This window comes from Apis mellifera, linkage group LG13 (genome assembly GCF_003254395.2).
Source record: "Apis mellifera strain DH4 linkage group LG13, Amel_HAv3.1, whole genome shotgun sequence".
Lineage (NCBI taxonomy): Eukaryota > Metazoa > Arthropoda > Insecta > Hymenoptera > Apidae > Apis > Apis mellifera.
The window spans coordinates 7,401,568-7,422,077 of record NC_037650.1 but is presented as its reverse complement, the minus strand read 5'-3'; the positions used below and the strand labels follow the sequence as shown (position 1 = coordinate 7,422,077).

General features: G+C 33.5%; 2 protein-coding genes across 11 annotated transcripts in view; one reads left to right on the top strand and one right to left on the bottom strand.

Moving 5' to 3' along the window:
* The window catches only part of LOC411843 (COP9 signalosome complex subunit 7b), a 184,897-nt gene that overhangs the window by 145,208 nt on the left and 19,179 nt on the right, over nucleotides 1-20,510 (bottom strand). For both annotated transcript variants that reach the window (XM_026444827.1, XM_006562741.3), the window contains exon 4: nucleotides 4,937-4,984. In XM_026444827.1, coding sequence (XP_026300612.1) covers nucleotides 4,937-4,984 — 48 coding nt within the window. The remainder of the gene's footprint in view (nucleotides 1-4,936; nucleotides 4,985-20,510) is intronic.
* The window catches only part of Glurb (metabotropic glutamate receptor B), a 256,855-nt gene that overhangs the window by 221,990 nt on the left and 14,355 nt on the right, over nucleotides 1-20,510 (top strand). For all 9 annotated transcript variants that reach the window (XM_006562730.3, XM_006562728.3, XM_026444527.1 and 6 more), the window contains 1 exon segment: nucleotides 12,341-12,511. In XM_006562730.3, coding sequence (XP_006562793.2) covers nucleotides 12,341-12,511 — 171 coding nt within the window.

Here is a 20,510-nt window from a genome sequence, read left to right as displayed (position 1 = left end):
TTTCCAAGTTTTATGTTACTCCTCATCGTCCCTACGCATCTTCAAGTTTCGCGCACGAATCGTATATTAATCAAGCCAACGTAACTGCTTCACGTGACCTCTCCACTATTTGTTTCTTTCGCAGAAATGCGATATCCTTCCAAAGAGAAGAGGAAAAAAAAGAAAAAGAAAATTAAGATCCTCGCGTTAAACGAATGGACGATAAAGTGCACTCGTTTCTCAGATTTTTATTTCAAAAGATCTAGATTTGTGTATCCCTTTTCTTCCTTTCTTATTTTTTTCTTCTATCAGAAAATCTGATTCTTGCTCGATAATAAATAATTCGCGGTTAATGATTTCAACGATAATTATTCAACAAACGAACTGGAAAATATCTAGGGAATTCTAGTTAAGTGGAAAGCTGACTTATTTTCGATCTTTTTAAATATATTCAAATATTCTATTAATTACATCTTCGGGAAGAAAAAATTATTTCTTGATTAAAGATCGAAAAGATTGACAGATGTAAACGCAAAATGTACACATTTTTCTCATAGGATTAACAATTTATCTATGCTTCGTTAAATTAAATTTACGAATCACTGAAGAGGAAAAAAATATCGATTCATTTTTTAGAAATTCCTTTCTCGGATAATCACACGAATATCGAATATAATTAATATAAAATAATAATTATTTTAATAGGCTGCGATGATAGAATACAACGATAAGAAAACGTAATCGATTGAAAATTATCTCCTTGGATTACAAAACAACGCGAAATTGATAAATCCGATTTTTATTAGCGCGGAGTAGGCCCATAAACAACCCAGAAACATAAACATGTCTATTAGGCCTCTCCAAGAGTGAAAAATGGAATTCGGGCGAAGAGAAAAATTTCCGAATCCCTTTTCATTCTTCGTTAATCCGACCGGTGTCACCGAATTCCTCTGATCCACTTCGTTCTTTTCAGAGTCATTCAGAGCCCTTCTTTTCTCCCCTCCCATCTTAGAATAGACACGAGCCATAGATATAAGAAGACAAAGCCACTTTTCTCTCGTTCCACTTAATCGGTCCGCCTCTTTATTTTTCCAGCTCGTTCCTTTTTTTCTTTTTTTCGTAACGATGAAATATATGTGTGTGTGTGTCGCTGCGCTAACAACAATTGGCCGGTTAGCTAAAAAAGACGAATATACAACGAACAATGGAACGTTTACGTGGAGGCATAATTGCACCCACCCCTTCCTCCCCCACATTTTTACACACGAAACCCGTGTATTTTTCGCACGACAAAAGCGACTGGCTCTACTAATTACGGCGACAGACGATGTTTGTTTAATCGTTATTCAACCGAGCTGCTTTCCGTTGTTCGAGCTCGGCAGTTTAATTGTCGTGTTTACGCGTGAAATCGTTCTTTTTTTGAAACCATTGTCGCAGTATACTCGGCAGTATTTGTAGATAATTTGTTGATCGTAGAAAAAATATAATATTGTGATATGAATTCGCGAGTGAAGGACGACAATGAACGTTTATTTCTTTGGTTAACGTTTCGAGAAATTTCCTTTCGTCGCGATTCCAACGGTTTGAATCGAGTTGAAGGATTAGATAAAGATAAAAGGATCGATTGAATTTTGGAATATTTTAAGTGGAAAGATTCATCGATCTAATAAAAACAATGAAAGAACGGATAAATAGTCAAAGGTATAATAATATGTGAAATTGCGGTGGAGGAATTTTCAATAAATGAGGGACGAATAGTTGGCGTGGCACAATTTTGATTAAGATCAAACGCCAAAATTTGTTGAAGTGTTTTGCCAAACTGTAATAAAGTCGAGTTCAATCAAGTTTAATCATCGCATTTCTCACGAAACTTAAACAGTTAAAAATCAAAGAAATTGATAATGGAAAATTTTCCAAATCCTGCCAATTATTATCTTCCTTTATTACATTGCATTAGAATTGAAGGAGATATCTCGATTTTATTCGAAGGAATACAAAGAGTATCGTGAAAGATTCCAAGGAAGAAGGAGGAAAAAATTTAACGCGAAAAATATTCACTTCGATAAATCAAAACTCGAAAAGAATAAGCGGAAGAAACTCGGCAACTTGTGTATTGAACCTCGACAGATTCCGGGCTGTGAAACTCCACAAAGCATGAAATTTTAAGAAGATCCCGGGAGGATTTGCAAAAGAGGTGGATCAGAGTCGTGATATAAATCCAGGAGAAGAGACTGCGTGGATTTAATTTCGCCCCTCGTAATTTCTGACAGTCCGCTGTCTTTCCTCCAAAGAAAGACGCGCAAAACTCGTGCAAACCTTTCGAATGAAGCTTCGAGAATGGAAAATAAATCCCGCTGTGAAAAAAAAAAAGAAAGGAAAGATATTTCGAAGCAAATATATTTGAATCCTTGAACGATCCAAGAGCTCCTATCTCGCGAAACTCGCCATTTTTTTAAAAAAAACGAGCTAATCTTCTTGTTCAAATTTCCTCCAAAAAAAAATGAAGAAATTAACTTTTCTACGAGGAAGAGAATTTCATCTTCGACAAATAGTGAAGATAAGGGAAGAATTAATAATCTTATCTTTAAAAGTGTTTCGAATTTGTTGAAAGTTTAATTTTTTTTAGAAAAAAGAAGATGAGAATTTTATCTTCGACGAATTACGCGCCAAGATAAGAGAAAGGAATAATAAGCGTAGCGAAACCTTTGAAAGCACTCACTTTTAAAAATTTTCCAAAATAGAGAATAGAACACGATTTAACTTTTTCTTTTTTTCTTTTTTTACAACAAGGAAAAAAGTATTTGTTCGACGAGGTAACGCGAAGATAAGGAAAAGCTTGATGGGTACAGCGTTCCGGAAACACGAGACGGAGTTTAGGAAAATTCCCAAGAATTTCCAAGAATTTATCGACACGTCTACTTTCCCGCGCAATAGGAGAGCAAAAGGATGACGGAAACTTGCCGCTTTTGATAGATTCAAATTTCTTATTAAACTGGCGCGCTTGACCTCAAACTCTTCCCCTAACAAACTTGGCCTACTCACGCGTGCGTGAAAGATGCTCGTATCGACTTCGAAAAAGTCGCGAGAACTTGCGTCCGCTCCTCCGAAAATTCGGATCGAATCGTTTTAATTAGGAAACGAGAGTGTTTTGTTTCCACGTGGCGGCGAAGGAGAAGGAGAAACGGGAGAAGTTGGAAAGTAGGTAGCGCGGTTAAGTAGAATGTTCTTGTTTCGGTCGGACCGTGGTGAAAATTAACGGTTAATTAACTAACAGTATAGAAGTTTGCCCGGTTTCGATCCCCTTTAAACCGACTCTCTAAGTAATACGGATTGCTACAATATCCATTTAGACGATTGAAACTCTTGTTTGTAGATGGAACGTTGCTAATCCTTCTTTTACGAATCGATATAATTGAAATTGCGTCCACGTTTTCTTCCTTCTCTCTCATTACAGTTATTCCTTCCTTCTCTAAAATGTAAAATTCGCTGCGTTTTTTAATATAAATATTTAATTCAAATTTTTTTCCTCGATAATTATAAAGAAAGAGAGAGAGAGAGAGATGTAAAGAAATGTGATTTTGATAAATTAAAAGATATCATTTTATACTAACAATTCATTCGAAATATATATATATATCAATGGTGTATATTAATTAAATGATAATCTATGAAGATTTCACCGGATATTATCACACGTATAATTCGAAATGTAATCAAATTGTTCTATACAGTTGGCTAGAAACGAGAACGAGGTGTAAACTTACAGAAGATGCACAAATCCGGTGAGAATAATAAATTTCTCAAACTGTAAACTATTACAGTTATTATATTACAGTATTGCGAAGCCAGGTTAATGCCAGGATATAATCGAATATCAAACCGGCATAGACCAGATCTTGATACCGCTAAACACGATTAATTACGATTCTGCGATTCAAATATGTTATTTCAATGAGCGTGCAAACGACGCTTTTATACACGTAATGTATATGAAAATTAATAATTTTATCATCAATTTAATGAACTTTATTAACAACGTTTAGAATAATTAATCTTTGATTATACTTTATAATAAATTAATACTTACTGCCCGAGTAATACTTTCATGAATAAAAGAAAGGATTTATCGTGTATACCGTTTTGTGGTAGCAAATATAACAATTTCTATTGGCTGACTGTGCAAACACGATCGATAATCACAAAGCCGATAGACAAATACGTATCAGCATCGACCGACTGCTGATGTAATAGCTCTATTGTTCTGTGACACGGTGACATTGGTTTTAAAATACGAATAAATATTTTATAGCTAAGCCTTGGAACAACGTGAAATCACGATTCAATATTGATACGCATATATATCTGACTGGGATAGCTTCGTACATTGAACATATAATCTCCGGAATCGTCCTAATCTGATCCCATTCGTTCACGTTATATCGATATTTATATTCTGAAAAATAAATTGTTACTTTGCTTAAAAATTTTCATCGTTATTTACGGCTGACCATCGAAAAGTCGTTCTACTTCTAAATTCTTCGACAATCTCTAATGATCTTTAAAATAATTGAAAACGTCACGCTATAAAAAAATATAAAAAATAATAATCCTCATTCACTAATTATGCATTATTATGTCTCTACTTCTTCGAATCTAAAATATTAATCTTGAAAAATAGTAATTAACCTTTTCTCATACTTTTCTCAACCTCGTTATTATACAGATTACGGATCAAGTTCAAGATTTTACTTTACTTGCATCAAATTTTAATTCCAACTTTAACTGAAAAAAAGATATATAGATCACTAAATTGCTCATAATATTTTATTATCTTTCGAGAAGTGAAAATACCATCAAGATCTTCGTTAACGAATTTTTCGATTAAAAAGAAAGCTAGAAAGTTTAAAAATTCTGTGTAAAGATCCCATCAAAGATTTGATTTTTTTCACACACTTACCCACGGATGATTGGACTGGCAGGCTGGTCGTTGATCGTACTGGAACACCTGTAAAAAACACATTGCACGTTAATCAAAAATCTGTTACTCCAACATCGAGAGCATGAACAGCATGAACCTCTCGAGATAACATACAAGTCAATCTCATCCAACGAGGCAATTGATCAAACAATAATAACGTTTGTCAGCCATTGTATCGATAGACAGTGATTAGCACAGATGCACATATAATCTATCTTCAAAGCTCAGAGATTAGAAAAATATTCTATTGTTATCTATTACGAGATATAATTACAAATCTTTGATTATATTGAGTAAAGATTACACGTGTATTAAGGAATTTTCTCGTATTCTTTCTCTTGAAATTACAAGGAAGGAAAAAAAATCGGATATTAAACATAAACCGAGGCAAATTTTAATTTCAACTTTACTCATAAACGTCGACCCCCCATGGATTGTTTTTGTCCTCTCCTAACGCGATTACATCAAGCAGATTGGCGCGTGAAGAAAAAAAAAAACTAGGAGACGATATTGAATTAGTAGAAAATTTACGAGTAAATAAACGTCATCTCGTTGGTTGGAAAAATTTAATAAAATTTCACAAGTTCCACAAAGAAGGAATGATTCCGGGTGCAATTACCGAAAATACATCGAAACGAGAGAAATAATAAAAGAAAAAGAAAGAAAATGTTTATCCTGAGTTTGTCTGTGATTATCGAAGCCGTCGAATCAATCGATTCCCGTTATCGATTCTACAAGTAATAACGAACTATAGAATTCTCGATGAGTATTGAATAAACAATATTCCGTAAACTAACCGCGATTGTTTCGCGTACAAACGAAATTGGCCAAATTAAATTAGTAATTAATAATAAACGCTCGTTCGTTAACGAACGAAACAACGCTCCACTCCAAGAGAATAAATCCCTGCATATAAACGAATCGTTCTCGAAATTTGAAGAATTTTCTTGCAAATTCGATGCGACAAATTTTTATCGAAAATTTTTTTTTTGTCAAATAAATATATTGCGTTGGAAAGTGATCGAATTAATCGATTAATCGTATTCGTCGAACGAATGTATCGCTACGTGTCGATCGATAATTGCGATCATTCATTCTCGGGAAAAAAAACAATGGAAAAGCATGAAAAGGGGATTAAAGAATCATGATAGATTGCATTTTAAAGAATTGCCGGGAATCGAAACACGAAGAAAAAGGATAAGTGGTTAGAGACGAACGATGGCCAACTTGTTTTTCGCGCGAGTTATAAACTTTCTTTTTATTTTCTTGTTGACAGTTTATAAAGATAAAAGCATCGAAATGGAATCAAAAGATGGCTGTTACCATGGATGATAAAGGGAAAAAGAGGGAAAGAACGATATGAAAGGGGAAAAAATTAGATTAGTCGTTTCCGGTTTCATCGGAGAGAGGGAAAAGAGAAGAATTATCGAGAAGAATCATCTGAGTAATGGTCGAGAGAGTGGAAGACAAGTAAAAGATCCTGAGATTTTTTTTTTCTTTTTCTTTTTAATAAATCTGTCATTAATATAATCGCTCTGGAATTTCATCCACTTAAAAATTAAAACTAAAAGAAGATCAGATATTAATCGATTATTCTGAATATTATAGATTAAATCGAAATATAGAATGAAATGTATAAAAGTCATCTTTTTGATTGAAATCTATTTCCGATGGTTAATAGTTATTAATAATTATTATTTTTATCGAAATTGTAATTACGTATTTTAATATAAAGGCAAAGCCATTCGAAATGGTCATTTTTTTCAGCGAGAGAATACAAAAGGATTAAAAAATTATTCCGTCGAAGGATTTACCGTGTTAAGCGATTAAAACCGTGGTCGCCTTTTGTGCGGCGCTGGATGAAATCGGTTTAAAACGATTTCACGCAATGACGTCTCCGTTTTTTTTAAATTCTTTGATTAAAAACGAACTCTCTAACGACGCTCGCCCAGCGCGAGTTTAAGCGCTCGGACGAAAATTGTACTTGTTTCCGAAGTTAGTCGAAACTGATGTTCGATTAATCCCCGAATGAAACTACATTCCACCATGTAACGAGGAATGTAGTTAACATTAACCGTGTTAACGAGGAGAGAAACAAACACGAACATAATATATATATTGGATTGGCAACTAAGTAATTGCGGATTTCACTCATAGATGGCTTCAGTTGAATTTTTAAGTTTGCTGGCGTAGTCCAAATGTAAAATAACTCGTGAGATTGCAGAGAAGCTTCATGTATCACATACATGCATTGAAAACCACTTAAAACAACTTGGCTATGTTCAAAAACTCGATACATGTGTTCCTCACGAATTGAAAGAAAAGCATTTAACGCAAGGCATTAACAGCTGCGATTTGCTAAAGAAACGTAATGAAAATGATCCATTTTTAAAACGACTGATAACTGGCGATGAAAAATGGGTTGTTTACAACAATATCAAGCGGAAAAAATCGTGGAGCAGGCCACGTGAACCAGCTCAAACAACATCAAAAGCTGGTATTCGTCGAAAGAAGATTTTGTTATCAGTTTGGTGGGATTACAAAGGAATTGTCTATTTTGAACTCTTACCACCCAACCGAACGATCAATTCTGTCGTCTACATTAAACAACTAATGAAATTAAACAATGCGGTTGAAGAAAAGCGGCCCGAATTGACAAATCGAAAAGGTGTTGTATTCCATCATGACGATGCAAGGCCACACACATCTTTGGTCACTCGGCAAAAATTATTGGAGCTTGATTGGGATGTTTTGCCACATCCACTATATAGTCCTGACCTTGCACCATCCGATTACTTTTTGTTTCGATCTTTACAAAACTCCTTGAATGGTAAAAATTTCAATAATGATGATGATATCAAATCGTACCTGATTCAGTTTTTTGCTAATAAAAACCACAAGTTTTACGAACGTGGGATTATGATGCTACCTGAAAGATGGCAAAAGATCATTGATCAAAATGGGCAACACATTACAGAATAAAATTATTTAGTTCCATGAAAAAATTGTCTTTGATTTTCTAAAAAAAATCCGCAATTACTTAGTTGCCATATATATAATAAACTGTAAAAACAGTAATAAACTGGAAAATGGATCAGGAGAGAGAGAGCAGAGAAACAATCCTGCATAGTTTCTGTGAAAAAATTGCGAATAAAAAAGGAAGAGATTGGATCGAAAGGGAAGTGAAATATTTTTTTTTTTTTTGCTCCTCTTTATCTCTGCGAATACCGTGTCTCGATATTCGTATCAAAAGTTTCCATTCACGTAGCTCGCGCCATAGATCATTACAATTCCTCTTTTATCATATTCACGCCTCGACCTACGTTGATAGCAGGTTTATCATGACTAGATATATTCTCGGGAAAGCGTCTGGTTGAATTGGAATTCGCCTCTGACGCGAATAAGAATGACTGGATCGGAAATATTCGCGCGTTGCGTTCTCTTCCCTCCCCTTCCTCCTTGCTTTGATTGCCTGGGAAATTACGAGAGAAATCGTTAAATTTTTTTTGAAAATTAATTTTTGAAAATTAGCAAAAGATGTAATAATAAATTGTGATTCTGAGTTTGCTTTTGGATGAAATAAAAATTATAATTCGTTACCTATCTTTGTAATCTTAACGAATGAAATTACAAATTTGACAAAAAATGAAATGATGAATATTTGATATAACGAAATATAATGAAACTTATTAATAAATATTTGGGAAAAAAAAAATTGATTGAATTGGTAACATTTGCATGGCAAATTATATTCGTTGCGAATAAAATTATAATATTATAATTATAAAATTAGCGAAAATTTTGAAATTAACGAGAGGAAGGAATTATTTCTTAAATATTCTGCAGATTTTTAAAGGAATAGGCGAAAAGAAAAAATTTGAAGAAATGAAAGAAAGAAATCGAAATAGAATCGAGAGAATCGAGGGAAGGTGAACGAATAATGAAATTGCAATGACTAATTCGGGAACAGCGAGCAAATGGCAAACGCTCACCGCACTGTTGGCCAATCAGTGGCTTTATTGGATACTTTTAGATTATACGAGCGGTCTAGTCAATTCATTTGGAACACGGTTCGACATATCGATGATCGTATAATTTCAATGTTACTCGACTCGTGTAATAAACTGGGAGCAATTAATTCGGTTAAAAAAAGACGTATTATTATTTATTCGAAAATATTCGATCAATCCTATAATTATATTTGATCAAAAGAATTTTAAAAGTGAGGATCAAATTTTTTTTATACTTCGATTGTAATGGAAACAATTTAAAATTGAGAATATCCTTTTATCCGATTAATCTTTATTTGAAAAATAATATTCTTTTTTTTTCGAATGGATATTCGTGAGATGCTTCATACATGAGAAAGAATCCAACTTTTTTAATAAATGATTTAATTCTAGTCTTACATTTCTTTTCATGTTTCTTTTTTTCTTTTTTTTCGAGATTTATTCCCGAGTTTTATCTTTGAGGATTTCTTTCCTATTTCTCCGCGTTTTCTTTTTTTTTTATTTTATTTTTTTTTTTTTTTTTTTTTTGCTTTTGGTCTTTGAAATCAGTTTTTGCGGGCTCTTCTTCAATCTTCCCATGTCCATTTTTCCTATTCGCCCCTCGATCTCTTTCCTTTCTCGTTCTCGAGGATCAGAGGAGGTTGAAGCAAGAGATAAGAGAAAAAAAGGATGAGATAAATGACGAAAGAGGATCGTTCTAATGGACTGATCCGTCCTTCGATGAATCCGATAGAATCCGCGTGTTTTTAAGCGTAAAAACATTCAATGCGCAAAGAATGGAGGACAAAGAATAGAGGATTTACGGAGATCACGGAATTCATTCTCTCCTCTTACGACAAACGTTTCGTTCTTGCTTAATTAATTAAGGGAATAATATTAAATTCTGCTGGAATGGCAAATTTATATCGGGCAAAATGTTTTCGTTAGAGGAGAAATTCAGGAGAAAATGCTTTTCTCTCCCCTCCTCCCCCCCCCCCCATTATTATTCCACTTTCATTATTTTAATGAATTCGGTTGGCCTTATGTTGTGAACGTTTTTAGGATTTTCCGCCTGCACTCTCATCTCAGCGGCCAATGCGAAATTGCAAATCCCTTTGTGAGCGCGAGTAAATGATGTTATCGTTAATTGAAACGGACCGGCTGCGCCCAAACCGCGCGAAATTGCAGGCCAGATACCTCGATAAAAACGGAATAAACGGATCGATCGCTTTCGAGTCTTCTTCGAAACAAAAGCTTCCCGTAGATTCGAAAACATTTTTTTTAAAAATCTCTCCCGTCTCGTCTCTGAATAAAATCGTTTCGAGAAAATCATGCATTAACAGCATGAAACAACGATTTAATAAACCTCTTTTAGAATTTTTACGATGTAATTCAATATTATTCTTAAATTATATCACGGAATATTATTCTACGATTTTAAAAATTAATTTATCCCCAGTTTGAAATTTGCTGTTAATTAATTCGCCCTTCGTGAAATATAAAATATCACGAAAAATGTAAATAAATTTTCAATTCAAAACTTCTTTCTTCTTTTTCACCATCATCCCTCGCAATTCGCGAACAATAGATATAAAGATACGAATACACATTTAGGGAGTAAAATTCTCGAGAGAGTTGGTTTCAATAACAATTTTTTAGTTGGTAAAAAATTACTCTCGAGAAAAAAAAAAACACACTCCCTTGGATGCGCCATCCTACTCGCGAAAAAATACTCGGGAGCGAATTTCGAAAATTTCGCTCTCGAGTAAACTCATATCCCCCTCCTCCTAGAAAATATAATACAAAATATAATAAGAAAATATCACACGGAGACCAGACGCAGCACGCTTCTTCTCTCGACCGACGAAATATCGAGTAATCGGAACGAGAGAGAAGGGCTGTTCTAAAAAAAGGAACTCGCGTCTGAAAGAGGTGTGATAAATATATTTGGCTGATCCTATACGGATTTGCCAAAGGTGGCGAAGGCGCGAAAGGTGGCGTGGATAAAATGACGTGCAACGTCAACGCTTGAGAGAAGAAGCTGGTCCCGGCGTAACGGGAGATAACGCGGACTCGTTTCTCGCTACATAAACTCATCTCTCTCGCGAGGAGAGGGAGACGTGGACCTTCAGACGTGGACGCAAGAACGAAAATTCTTTGCCCTTTCGCGTTGAACGGCCATGAACGGGAAATCATTCGAGCGAAATAAGCGAGGAGAAATCATGGTGGTGGTGGTGATGAGTTAAAAATGCATTAACCTCTCGATCATCGAGAGTTCTGAGTAAAGAAGAGATACGAAATGGAGGAAATTTTTATTAGAATGGGAAAATTATTCGGGGGAAATGGGAGTTTTGAAAAAAATTTGAAAAATTTGAATTTTATGAAAATCGAAGTGAATTTGTTGAGAAATTATTGAGAAAAATTATTGGGAATAATGAAAGTTTTTTAAATTAATTCAATTTGGAAATGGGATAAGTTGGGGAACGAGATGGAAATGGGGGAAAATGATTGTTATATAAAGTTATTGAGAAAATTGGAGGATGAAACAAGAAATGAAATTTCGAAGCAATTTAATTTTGGAATTGGAAATGGAAATGGTGGAATTATTTCGGTTTTATGAGGTTTAAATTAGTTTTACGATGTAAAAGTATAATGATTATAATTTTAAGAGATAAAAACTGATTATAAAAAGATTTTAAAATTTCTCTTCGATAAATAACTCTTCCCTTGTTCCATCTCACGAATCATCTTCAAAATTTTGTTTACATCCACGGTAAAATTCTTCGTAAATTATCATAATTATTTCCAACAAGTAAATACGACTCTTCAATAAATTCAACAGCATAATTCCAAATACAATTTTATACATTGATTAAATTCATTGTACGCTCCATAATAATACACTATTAACATTTTATTCTACAATTTGTTATTTAAATTGTCGACAATTATGAGAGAAAATTCGATATTTACAATTTGCATTTATTTTTATTGAAGAAAACATTATAATCTTCTTTCATGCTTATTCATATACAATTGTAAAGGTATAGAAATATTTGATTGCGTGTTATATAATTACAATTTGATGTATATAAAAATCAATATATTGTTAGAAAAATCGTGAAACGAATTACTTAATCATAATCAAACATTCGTAAATATGGCAGAAATTACTTCCATTTTGAATAAATGACTTTTATATACTTATATAAACTTAAATACTGAAATATATTTTATATAAGAAGTTTAAAAATAATACAAAGCTTAAGTAAATTCAAAAATATAAATCGATGAGAGAGACGGATAACATTAATGGAATTGATTGAGAAGAAACGGCAAGATTTACTTAACTACTTCTTTCCAAGTGACCAAGAAACTTTTCATCCGTTTTCAGGTCTCATTCTTCTCGACCAGTCCAGAACTTTCCAACAAACAACGATTCGAATATTTCACGCGCACTATACCGAGTGACCATTACCAAGTGAAAGCTATGGTGGAGATCGTGATGAAAATGAAATGGAGTTACGTGTCTATCATATACGAAGAGAGCAATTACGGAATAAAGGTGAGTTTATATTAAAATTATCCGATAAAATAAAAAAAAAGTTATGAAATCGAGAAATAAAATTTTCGTGTATATGTATTTTTATTTAAAAAAACAAAAAAACAAAATTTTATTTTAAGCTGCTCGTACGAATACGAAAAAAAAAAAAAAAAGAATCATTTTAAACATTTTTGATAGAAATAAATATTTTCGTATAATTCTTTCATATCTTTTTTCGATATTTTACCAAATTATCGACACGTAAATGTACGAGATATCCATTGTTTCTGCGTGAGATCAAGCTATGCGCGAAATGCGTGAAGATAATTATCGGATTTATACGTAACTAACAATGGGGAAGTGTGATGGATTAACAGGGACACATGGATGGGAAAGAGGGGTAAATCACGGTGATACGCGTGAAAAATGCGATCTCGTCCAGAGTGTGAAATTTGAAACGGACAGTTGATCGATACGACCGCACTACGGTTTTGAAACAATGCGTTTAACCGACAATGCGATCACCGACACTGCAACTATCCATTCCAGAAAATTCGTATCCCACCCCCACCGCGTACAACAGATTCCATCGGACGCGTCGTAATATCCCTTCGTTTTTTTTTTTTTTTTTAAATAAATGAATCAAAATTTCGTCATGCGTGCGTTCATTCTTCGAATGAAAAATTCAATATTGTTGTCGAACGAATTAATTCTGTATTTGTTGCAAATTGTTTTTTCTTTTTTATTTCGCGCCAAATATAATCACGAAAAAAGCGACGATTAATTTTAATAATTTTTAGCAGAATTCACAATTTTTCTTTCTACTTCGATTTTTTTTTTTCTTTTCAAAAAATAAAGAAACTTATCTAAGGAAATTTATCTAAGAGAAAGATTTTCGAGCAACAATGGACCGGTTGCATTAATCTGCATTAATTTAAAGTCCACGAATCCAGTATCGAACGATCGCAATATTTCACGGCAACCCCCCGAAACTACAATGTGTCTCATTTACTCGACATCCACGTAATCAAAACAACTCCCTGGAAAGCACTTTGCTTCCTTCTCTTTCGGCCACCTTGTTTAAAATAACAACCCTGCTACGGTGCTACGCTTCCAGCTTTTCAACGAATTTATTTTCGGGACTCTCCCCTCTTCCGGTCCCGCGTCACGTTTCCTGTCCACGACGAGCCCCCCACTGTCACCGCCGCTATGCTAATCGGCCGTAATTAAAACCACAGCAAACGCCTGGCGGATAGAGTTATTTTCGGAAATTATTCCCATCTTCTCTGCTCTCCAAAGATCCATGAACAGATTTGTATAAATTTTCTGCAACGACATTTAAAAACTAACGATTTCCAATACGTTTTGCGTTTTCTTTTTTTTCTCTTAGAAAGTTGAAAAGTAATTTTGATTTAATGATTTGAATGCAGGACGATTTTCAGATTGGAATTGGATATGAATAAATTAATAAGTCGGATTATTTTATTGAATGTGGATAATCTTGAGAAAGATTAAGAGTTGGAATTAATTGGTGAATCAAAGTAATTGCAATTAGTTGAAAAACAAATTTGCCTTCGATAATTTTTTTCTCTTTCTATTAATCTAAAAGATTTTCATTAATAAACGTATCATAATTTTGCAACGAGTGAAAAATAAAAATACAAATACTTTTTACACAAGAATTTTCTTTGATATCTATCATCTATTCATTAACATCTCGAAAGGAAATAAATTTCAAACGATTTCATGTTTGCGTTATTTTTTAATATCTCCGGGAAAAAGCGGTGACATCGAAGCATAAGGAGAAATATGTTACAAATCCTTTCGAGCGAATATCTTTCCTCCCTTAAAAATAAAAATCAATATTTCGCTTCAAACGAAATCTAATTTTACCAAGATAATTCTACCAACGCAATGATATTAATAAATCGATGTTCGAACGATAATCGAGGTGACGTAAAGGAATAATAAAATTAATAAAATTTCTCCCCGTGAAAAATTATAATCCTAAATTGATTCGTCTCGCGAAAGAAAAACAATAGATAAAAGTAAATAGGGAAGTAATGACCGTATCGCCTGCAGGACATCTTGGACAATCCCCTGTTTTAATAACGCGATCACGAAACGAATGGGGCGCGCGTGCATAAAGCAAATCGGTTCTGCATCTCATTAGAATGTCACGACAACGGAACAAGCAGGCAAGGGCAGTGCAAATTACATGCATCCGTGTAAATAAACGGATTCGGGCCCGTATTGCGTTATCAATCGAAATCAATCGTATCCGAATTTCGATATTAATGAACTCGAATCGAGTTGGACATTGATCTTAATCAAAGAATTTCTGATCCCAAGGAAAGAGGGGGAAGAATAGGGGGAGATAAGAGTATCAATATCTATGTTACTTGTAAAAGCTTGATAAAATCGCAGAGAAGAAATAATCGGTTCGGTTTTTAAAGAGGGATACGCACGCGAGGGATTAAGATTATGAAAAAATAATAAAGTAATACGTGTGTGTGGAGATTTGTTAAAATAAGAATTATAACTTGAAACGTGAGTCTTTGGAGTGATTTATTAATAATTTTTCTCAATTCTCGAAAATAATATTACGTTTTAACGAATTTTAAGATTTAGAGACAGACTCCGTTGGGAAATTTTACGAAGAATTCTATGCTGAGGAAAATATATATGTTTATATACGTTTTGTATATGTTCATTTTGCTTTAAAAAAAAGGAAAGCTTCGTTTCTGAGGGAAATATTTCGTGGAAACTTTCATTTCACAATTTTAACTCGCGCGTACGCCCAATTTCCATAGTTAGAACAACTTTGATATACTTGATTTAATTGCTCGTCATGCTGTGCCTGTTGACACAGACACCGCAAATCGATCGATAGATCTTTCCATTCGTGTCACAATCGCTATCAAAATAAACATCTAAATTACCTACAGCCATTACGCCGTGAAACAACATGGAACGACGATGTTAAAAACGGTAACAATTTTCCCTTTTCGGGAAGAGGAGAGATAAAAATAATATTCTGAAAAAAAAAAAATCTCTGAAAATAATAAAAATTTTTCATATTCCTTCTCTTTGTTCAAAAAAATTTAAAACTTTGAAACCAAATTTACGAGATTAATTTTATATTCTGGAAAATAAATCAATACTCGATGAGATTAAATTATTAGCCAAGTGAGTTTCAATTTGAGAAATGGCGTCGAATAAATTTCTCGACGTTAAATGAACGAATAGGCGCGATTAGAATGGAATAACCAAACCGGTTTTCATTGCACTCTTGAGTTGAATACTTTATACTCCTAGACACGTTAAATCGCGTGCGCGTAGCCCATCTCACGATTTTTTTTCTATGGCTAAATAGAGAAAAAGGAGAACAGAGACGCGCGGCTGATTAAAGTCTTCTCGAAATTCAGGGCTACGTAACAACCGTGGTGCTTGCCTGGTTCACGTCATATTGAAATAAACGCGTATATGAATCCACGTTGCATCGATATTAACAAAATGATCGGTTAATAATGATCAAGTCACACTTATGAAATTCAAATAATTGATTATCGTATTAATTTAGATTGTTGATTAATTTCCAAAAAGGGAAAGAAAATTGTTTTGGAGAAAATTTTTAACTGGACGCGGCGAGAATGTTTGTTCGAATTGTTAACGATAACTTTTCACCTCAAAAACTTGAGTTTGGAGAACACTTAAGAATTCTCAAAAAACTTTGACACGAAAGAAGTTTATGATGGAAGAGTTCAAGCTTAAGAAGCTCGAACATTGATCTTGAGATTTAAATCCGGCAACATCGAAAGTTGGAAATGAAAATTCCGATTTAAGAAGACGTATTCAAATTTTAAAAATCTTAAAAATTCTAATTCTCTGCCGAAAAAGCACGAGATTGAAAGGTATCCCAAAAAGTCCAAGGTTGGAAATCCCCCAATCTCCTTGAAGGGCCAAGGTTCAAAAGCCTTGACTTTAAACGTCGAGTCAAACATTTCAAGATTAAAGGGGGACTCTTATTTTTTTACCGTGGAAGAAAAACTTTCCAGGTATAAAGCCACGATGTCAACAATATGCCGGTCTATCTAACCCTTGATATCTTGATAGTTAATGTTACCACGTTGGAAAAGAAGATTAATGACCGTGGTATCTCGAAGGTGTTCCAATTGCCATTCACGTGTCACGTGAAACCATGATCTTGCGTCAAGGAAAATGTAAACTCTTCGCATCGAATCCGTGGTGACGAAAGGCGAGGATGGATCGTTTATTAAACGATATCTCGTATTGTAAAAATATCAGATCAGACAGACATTGCACGACAACAATGAAATTTCTGAGACCTGTGATATTAACATTAAAGAGGTTTCTCTTATTTTAGGTAACGATCTGTCTCCCGTGCTTCCATTCTTCGCTCGAAGCGTGGCTGTAATAAACCAGACGTCTGAGCTGCTGCTACTGAAATTGGCTTTTACGTATATATACGTCACGCGAATGCACGGGAAAATTGAAATTTCTCTTTAGATCGAGAACGAAGGAGGAGGAGAGGTTACGTGTCCATTATTATGCGTATTCTATTGGAAACAATGGAAGGCCCGCTAATATACGCGATCGTGGAACGATAAGAATTGCATGTTTCCAGCTAAATCTTGACAGATCGTGATAGATTATTCCGTATTCGTGTGACGTGAATTCGACTTATTTTTAAAAATAAGATCAATCACATCTCGAAGGTACTTTTATTCCTTGTGTATGTATGTGTATGTATGTGTGACACGTGACGACGGAAATTAAACTTGTCAGATTTCTAGTTTACATACAGAGTGTCCCAAAAAATATCGGTTAATTGAAAATTCCAGGGAATAATTTCAATCGACAATTCTCTTTTGCAAAAATTTTCGTTGAATGAAAAAAAGGTTGGTTAATCACGGAGCGCATAGACTAAACAAGACGGTGAGGTACGCGCAACACAAGTATAAGTTCAAGCAACATGTGTCAAAGAAATGTCCATCGAACGTGATTGGCCGATATTTTTCGTTATAACAAAGTTTCGTAACGAGAGTTTTTACAAAGGAAAATATCGGTTGAAATTAGAATTTCAATCGATCGATGGTATTACATTTTTGGGATAGTTTTAGTATAATTAGTTTTCACGAATAAAATTTTCAGGAAAGGAAACACTGTGATATATGTTAATTTTAATCAAATTTGATAAAAATTAAATGTAAAAAAGGGAAACTTGCTTTATTTAAATAATAGCTTTTAAATTAGACATTAAAATGTTGATAATTTGATAATGGAAATTGAAAATTTTCGTAATGAAAAATAATAAATCAATTTCAAAAATGTTAAATATTTCATAATCCTTTATAATTTTCGTTTTAACTTATTTTACGTATGTATATCGAACTGTTCTTCATACTTTGCTTTAGTAATTTATCACAACTCACCCCGTGCTCTATCATTACAGAACGATGGATAGGTGTATGACCAATGGCAACGCCATTGACCTAGATATTGATTTAAAAATGACACAGACATACTTTTTTTTTTTTCCCTCCTATCTACACATATATCCCAGTTGAAAAAATTCTTTGTTAAGAATACAGGATGCATTCCTCTCTATGCATTCCTCTTTATGCATTCCACTCTATACACGAGATAATGGAATTCATAATTACCATGAAATTGGAGCGGAAGAAAAAAAATGAAAACGAAACACACTATCTTCTCCAAATCGTATTCGAGAACGATATATTTTCATTTGTAATATTTAATTCTATTACCAGAGAAATTGCAATTTGTTTCTATTCTTCCATATATATCATCTTTCTCTTTCACGTTTTAAAAAATACGATACAATGGGTGATTCGTAATTGTTATATGTAAAGAAGAAAAAATTCATTACCAAATATTTTATAACACCGTTTTTTTTTCAACACTAAAAGTTATAATTTATTATTAACATTCTTTGTCATTATTTTATTCTTTGTATAAAATAATCTATCCATTTCACGCATAAAACAATAATTTATAATTAATAATTCATTAACAAACGAAATACAATATCAAACTAATGAGGATACTATATTTTTTTCTATAAAAAACATAATCCAATACTATTAGCCTAAAAATACAATTTATTGTCCTTTGATCCATTCATTTCACGCATAAAACAATGTAATTTATAATTAATAATTTCATTAACAAACAAAAGAAAAATAAATACAGGAAAAAAATATCAAACTAATGAAGATATTATATTTTTTTCTATAAAGAACATAATCTCGAATATTATTAGCCTAAAAAATTACTATCCTATTATCCATTCATTTCACGCATAAAACAATATAATTTATAATTAATAATTTCATTAACAAACAGAAGAAAAAAATGAAATATAGGGAAAAAAATATTAAACTAGAGAGGATAATATATTTTTTTCTATAAAGAACATAATCTCGAGTACTATTAGCCTAAAAATACAATTTACTTACAATGTACTTTATAATTAATAATTTTATTAACAAATAGAAGAAAAAAATGAAATACAAAAAAAAATATCAAACTAGTGAGGATACTATATTTTTTTCTATAAAGAACATAATCCAATACTATTAGCCTAAAAATACAATTTAGTATCCTTTGATCCACCCACATATCCATTTCTTCTTTCACAGTTTCGTCGTGCATTCGATATAAATCATTCCATCATTTTTATTTCTCTCTCTTTATCACCCTAATTTCTATGCTCTCTATTATGCCTGCCCCATGATGAAAATGAAATTGGCCTTCTCCCAGAAACTTTCATCGAAACCGTTCGCGATTTTCGTCAACGAACACTGTTCGCAAACGTTATTCGTTGCACGTTGTCCGCGACACGAACTTGCAAGAGATCCATCCTTAGAAAACGCCTTTTTCGAGGGGGTAACAGTGGTTTGCCACTCCACGATGAGTGGCTGGGCTCTGAGAATAACCTCGATAAGTGCACGTGTTACATTAAGACGTTAGGAATTGCGTGAAAAAAGTTTGACGAGTCACGTTTCTGCAATAACGTTTCCTCGTTAATTTCCGTGCAACCGATGTGCCGGTTGCTCTCTTATAGGCGTTCGTGCTTCGATTTAAGAAAAATCGGGTCAAATATCCAGAGTTCCAGAGTTTGTTTTCTTATTAAATTGAATATAAAAAATAAAATTAAACCCGTTTATTTATATCTCATCGTTTTATTTCGTTCTACAATTGTCATATGCTGAATGCTAGGAAGCATGATAATGTATGGACTTCCCAAAACCGCATACTCGGAACAAATTTAATGTCGTGGAAGATTAGAAAGTAAGTGCATTCCTCTTACGAGAATTTATTCAACGTTTAAATTACACTCACTTACCGTGTTTCGCTCTAATTAATTCAATTTTTCTATCTCCTTCTCTTTTCCTTCTTATTTCTCAATGCAAATTAATGTAAATTAACGTAAATTATATCGATACGAATATTCGGCAAAAAATCTAATTTATATTGCATTAAATTGTACCTTTCTGGAAGTGGCTATCATTTAATGAAATAAAAGTGGATACAATCTATAGATATTTTCCATTATCGTAAAAGGGAGAAATTATCATAAAATGTTGTGTGAATATGTATGCATATATATATATATATATATGTATGTAGCATTCATTAATTCCACATGACCAACGAAATCGTGAAAACCTCGTTTCCCCGGCTGTGATTTAGAAGAAAATTGCCGGTGCATAAAAGTAGGTGGAAAAAGGGGAAAGAAGAAAAAAAGGAAAAGAGTAAAAGGCTGTTACGTCTCTAGATGTAAAATGGGATGATGGAACATGTATAAATGGCGCACAATAGCGGAGACACGCTAGGTCTAATAATTCTCTTGAATCTTTAACGACACCCTCCGGTGATTTCTTCTTTCTTCTCCCGATGTTCCAACTTTAGCATCACTCTCCGCGTCTATGGAAACCTTCTGGCATTTTCTCTCTTTCTCTCTCTCTCTCTT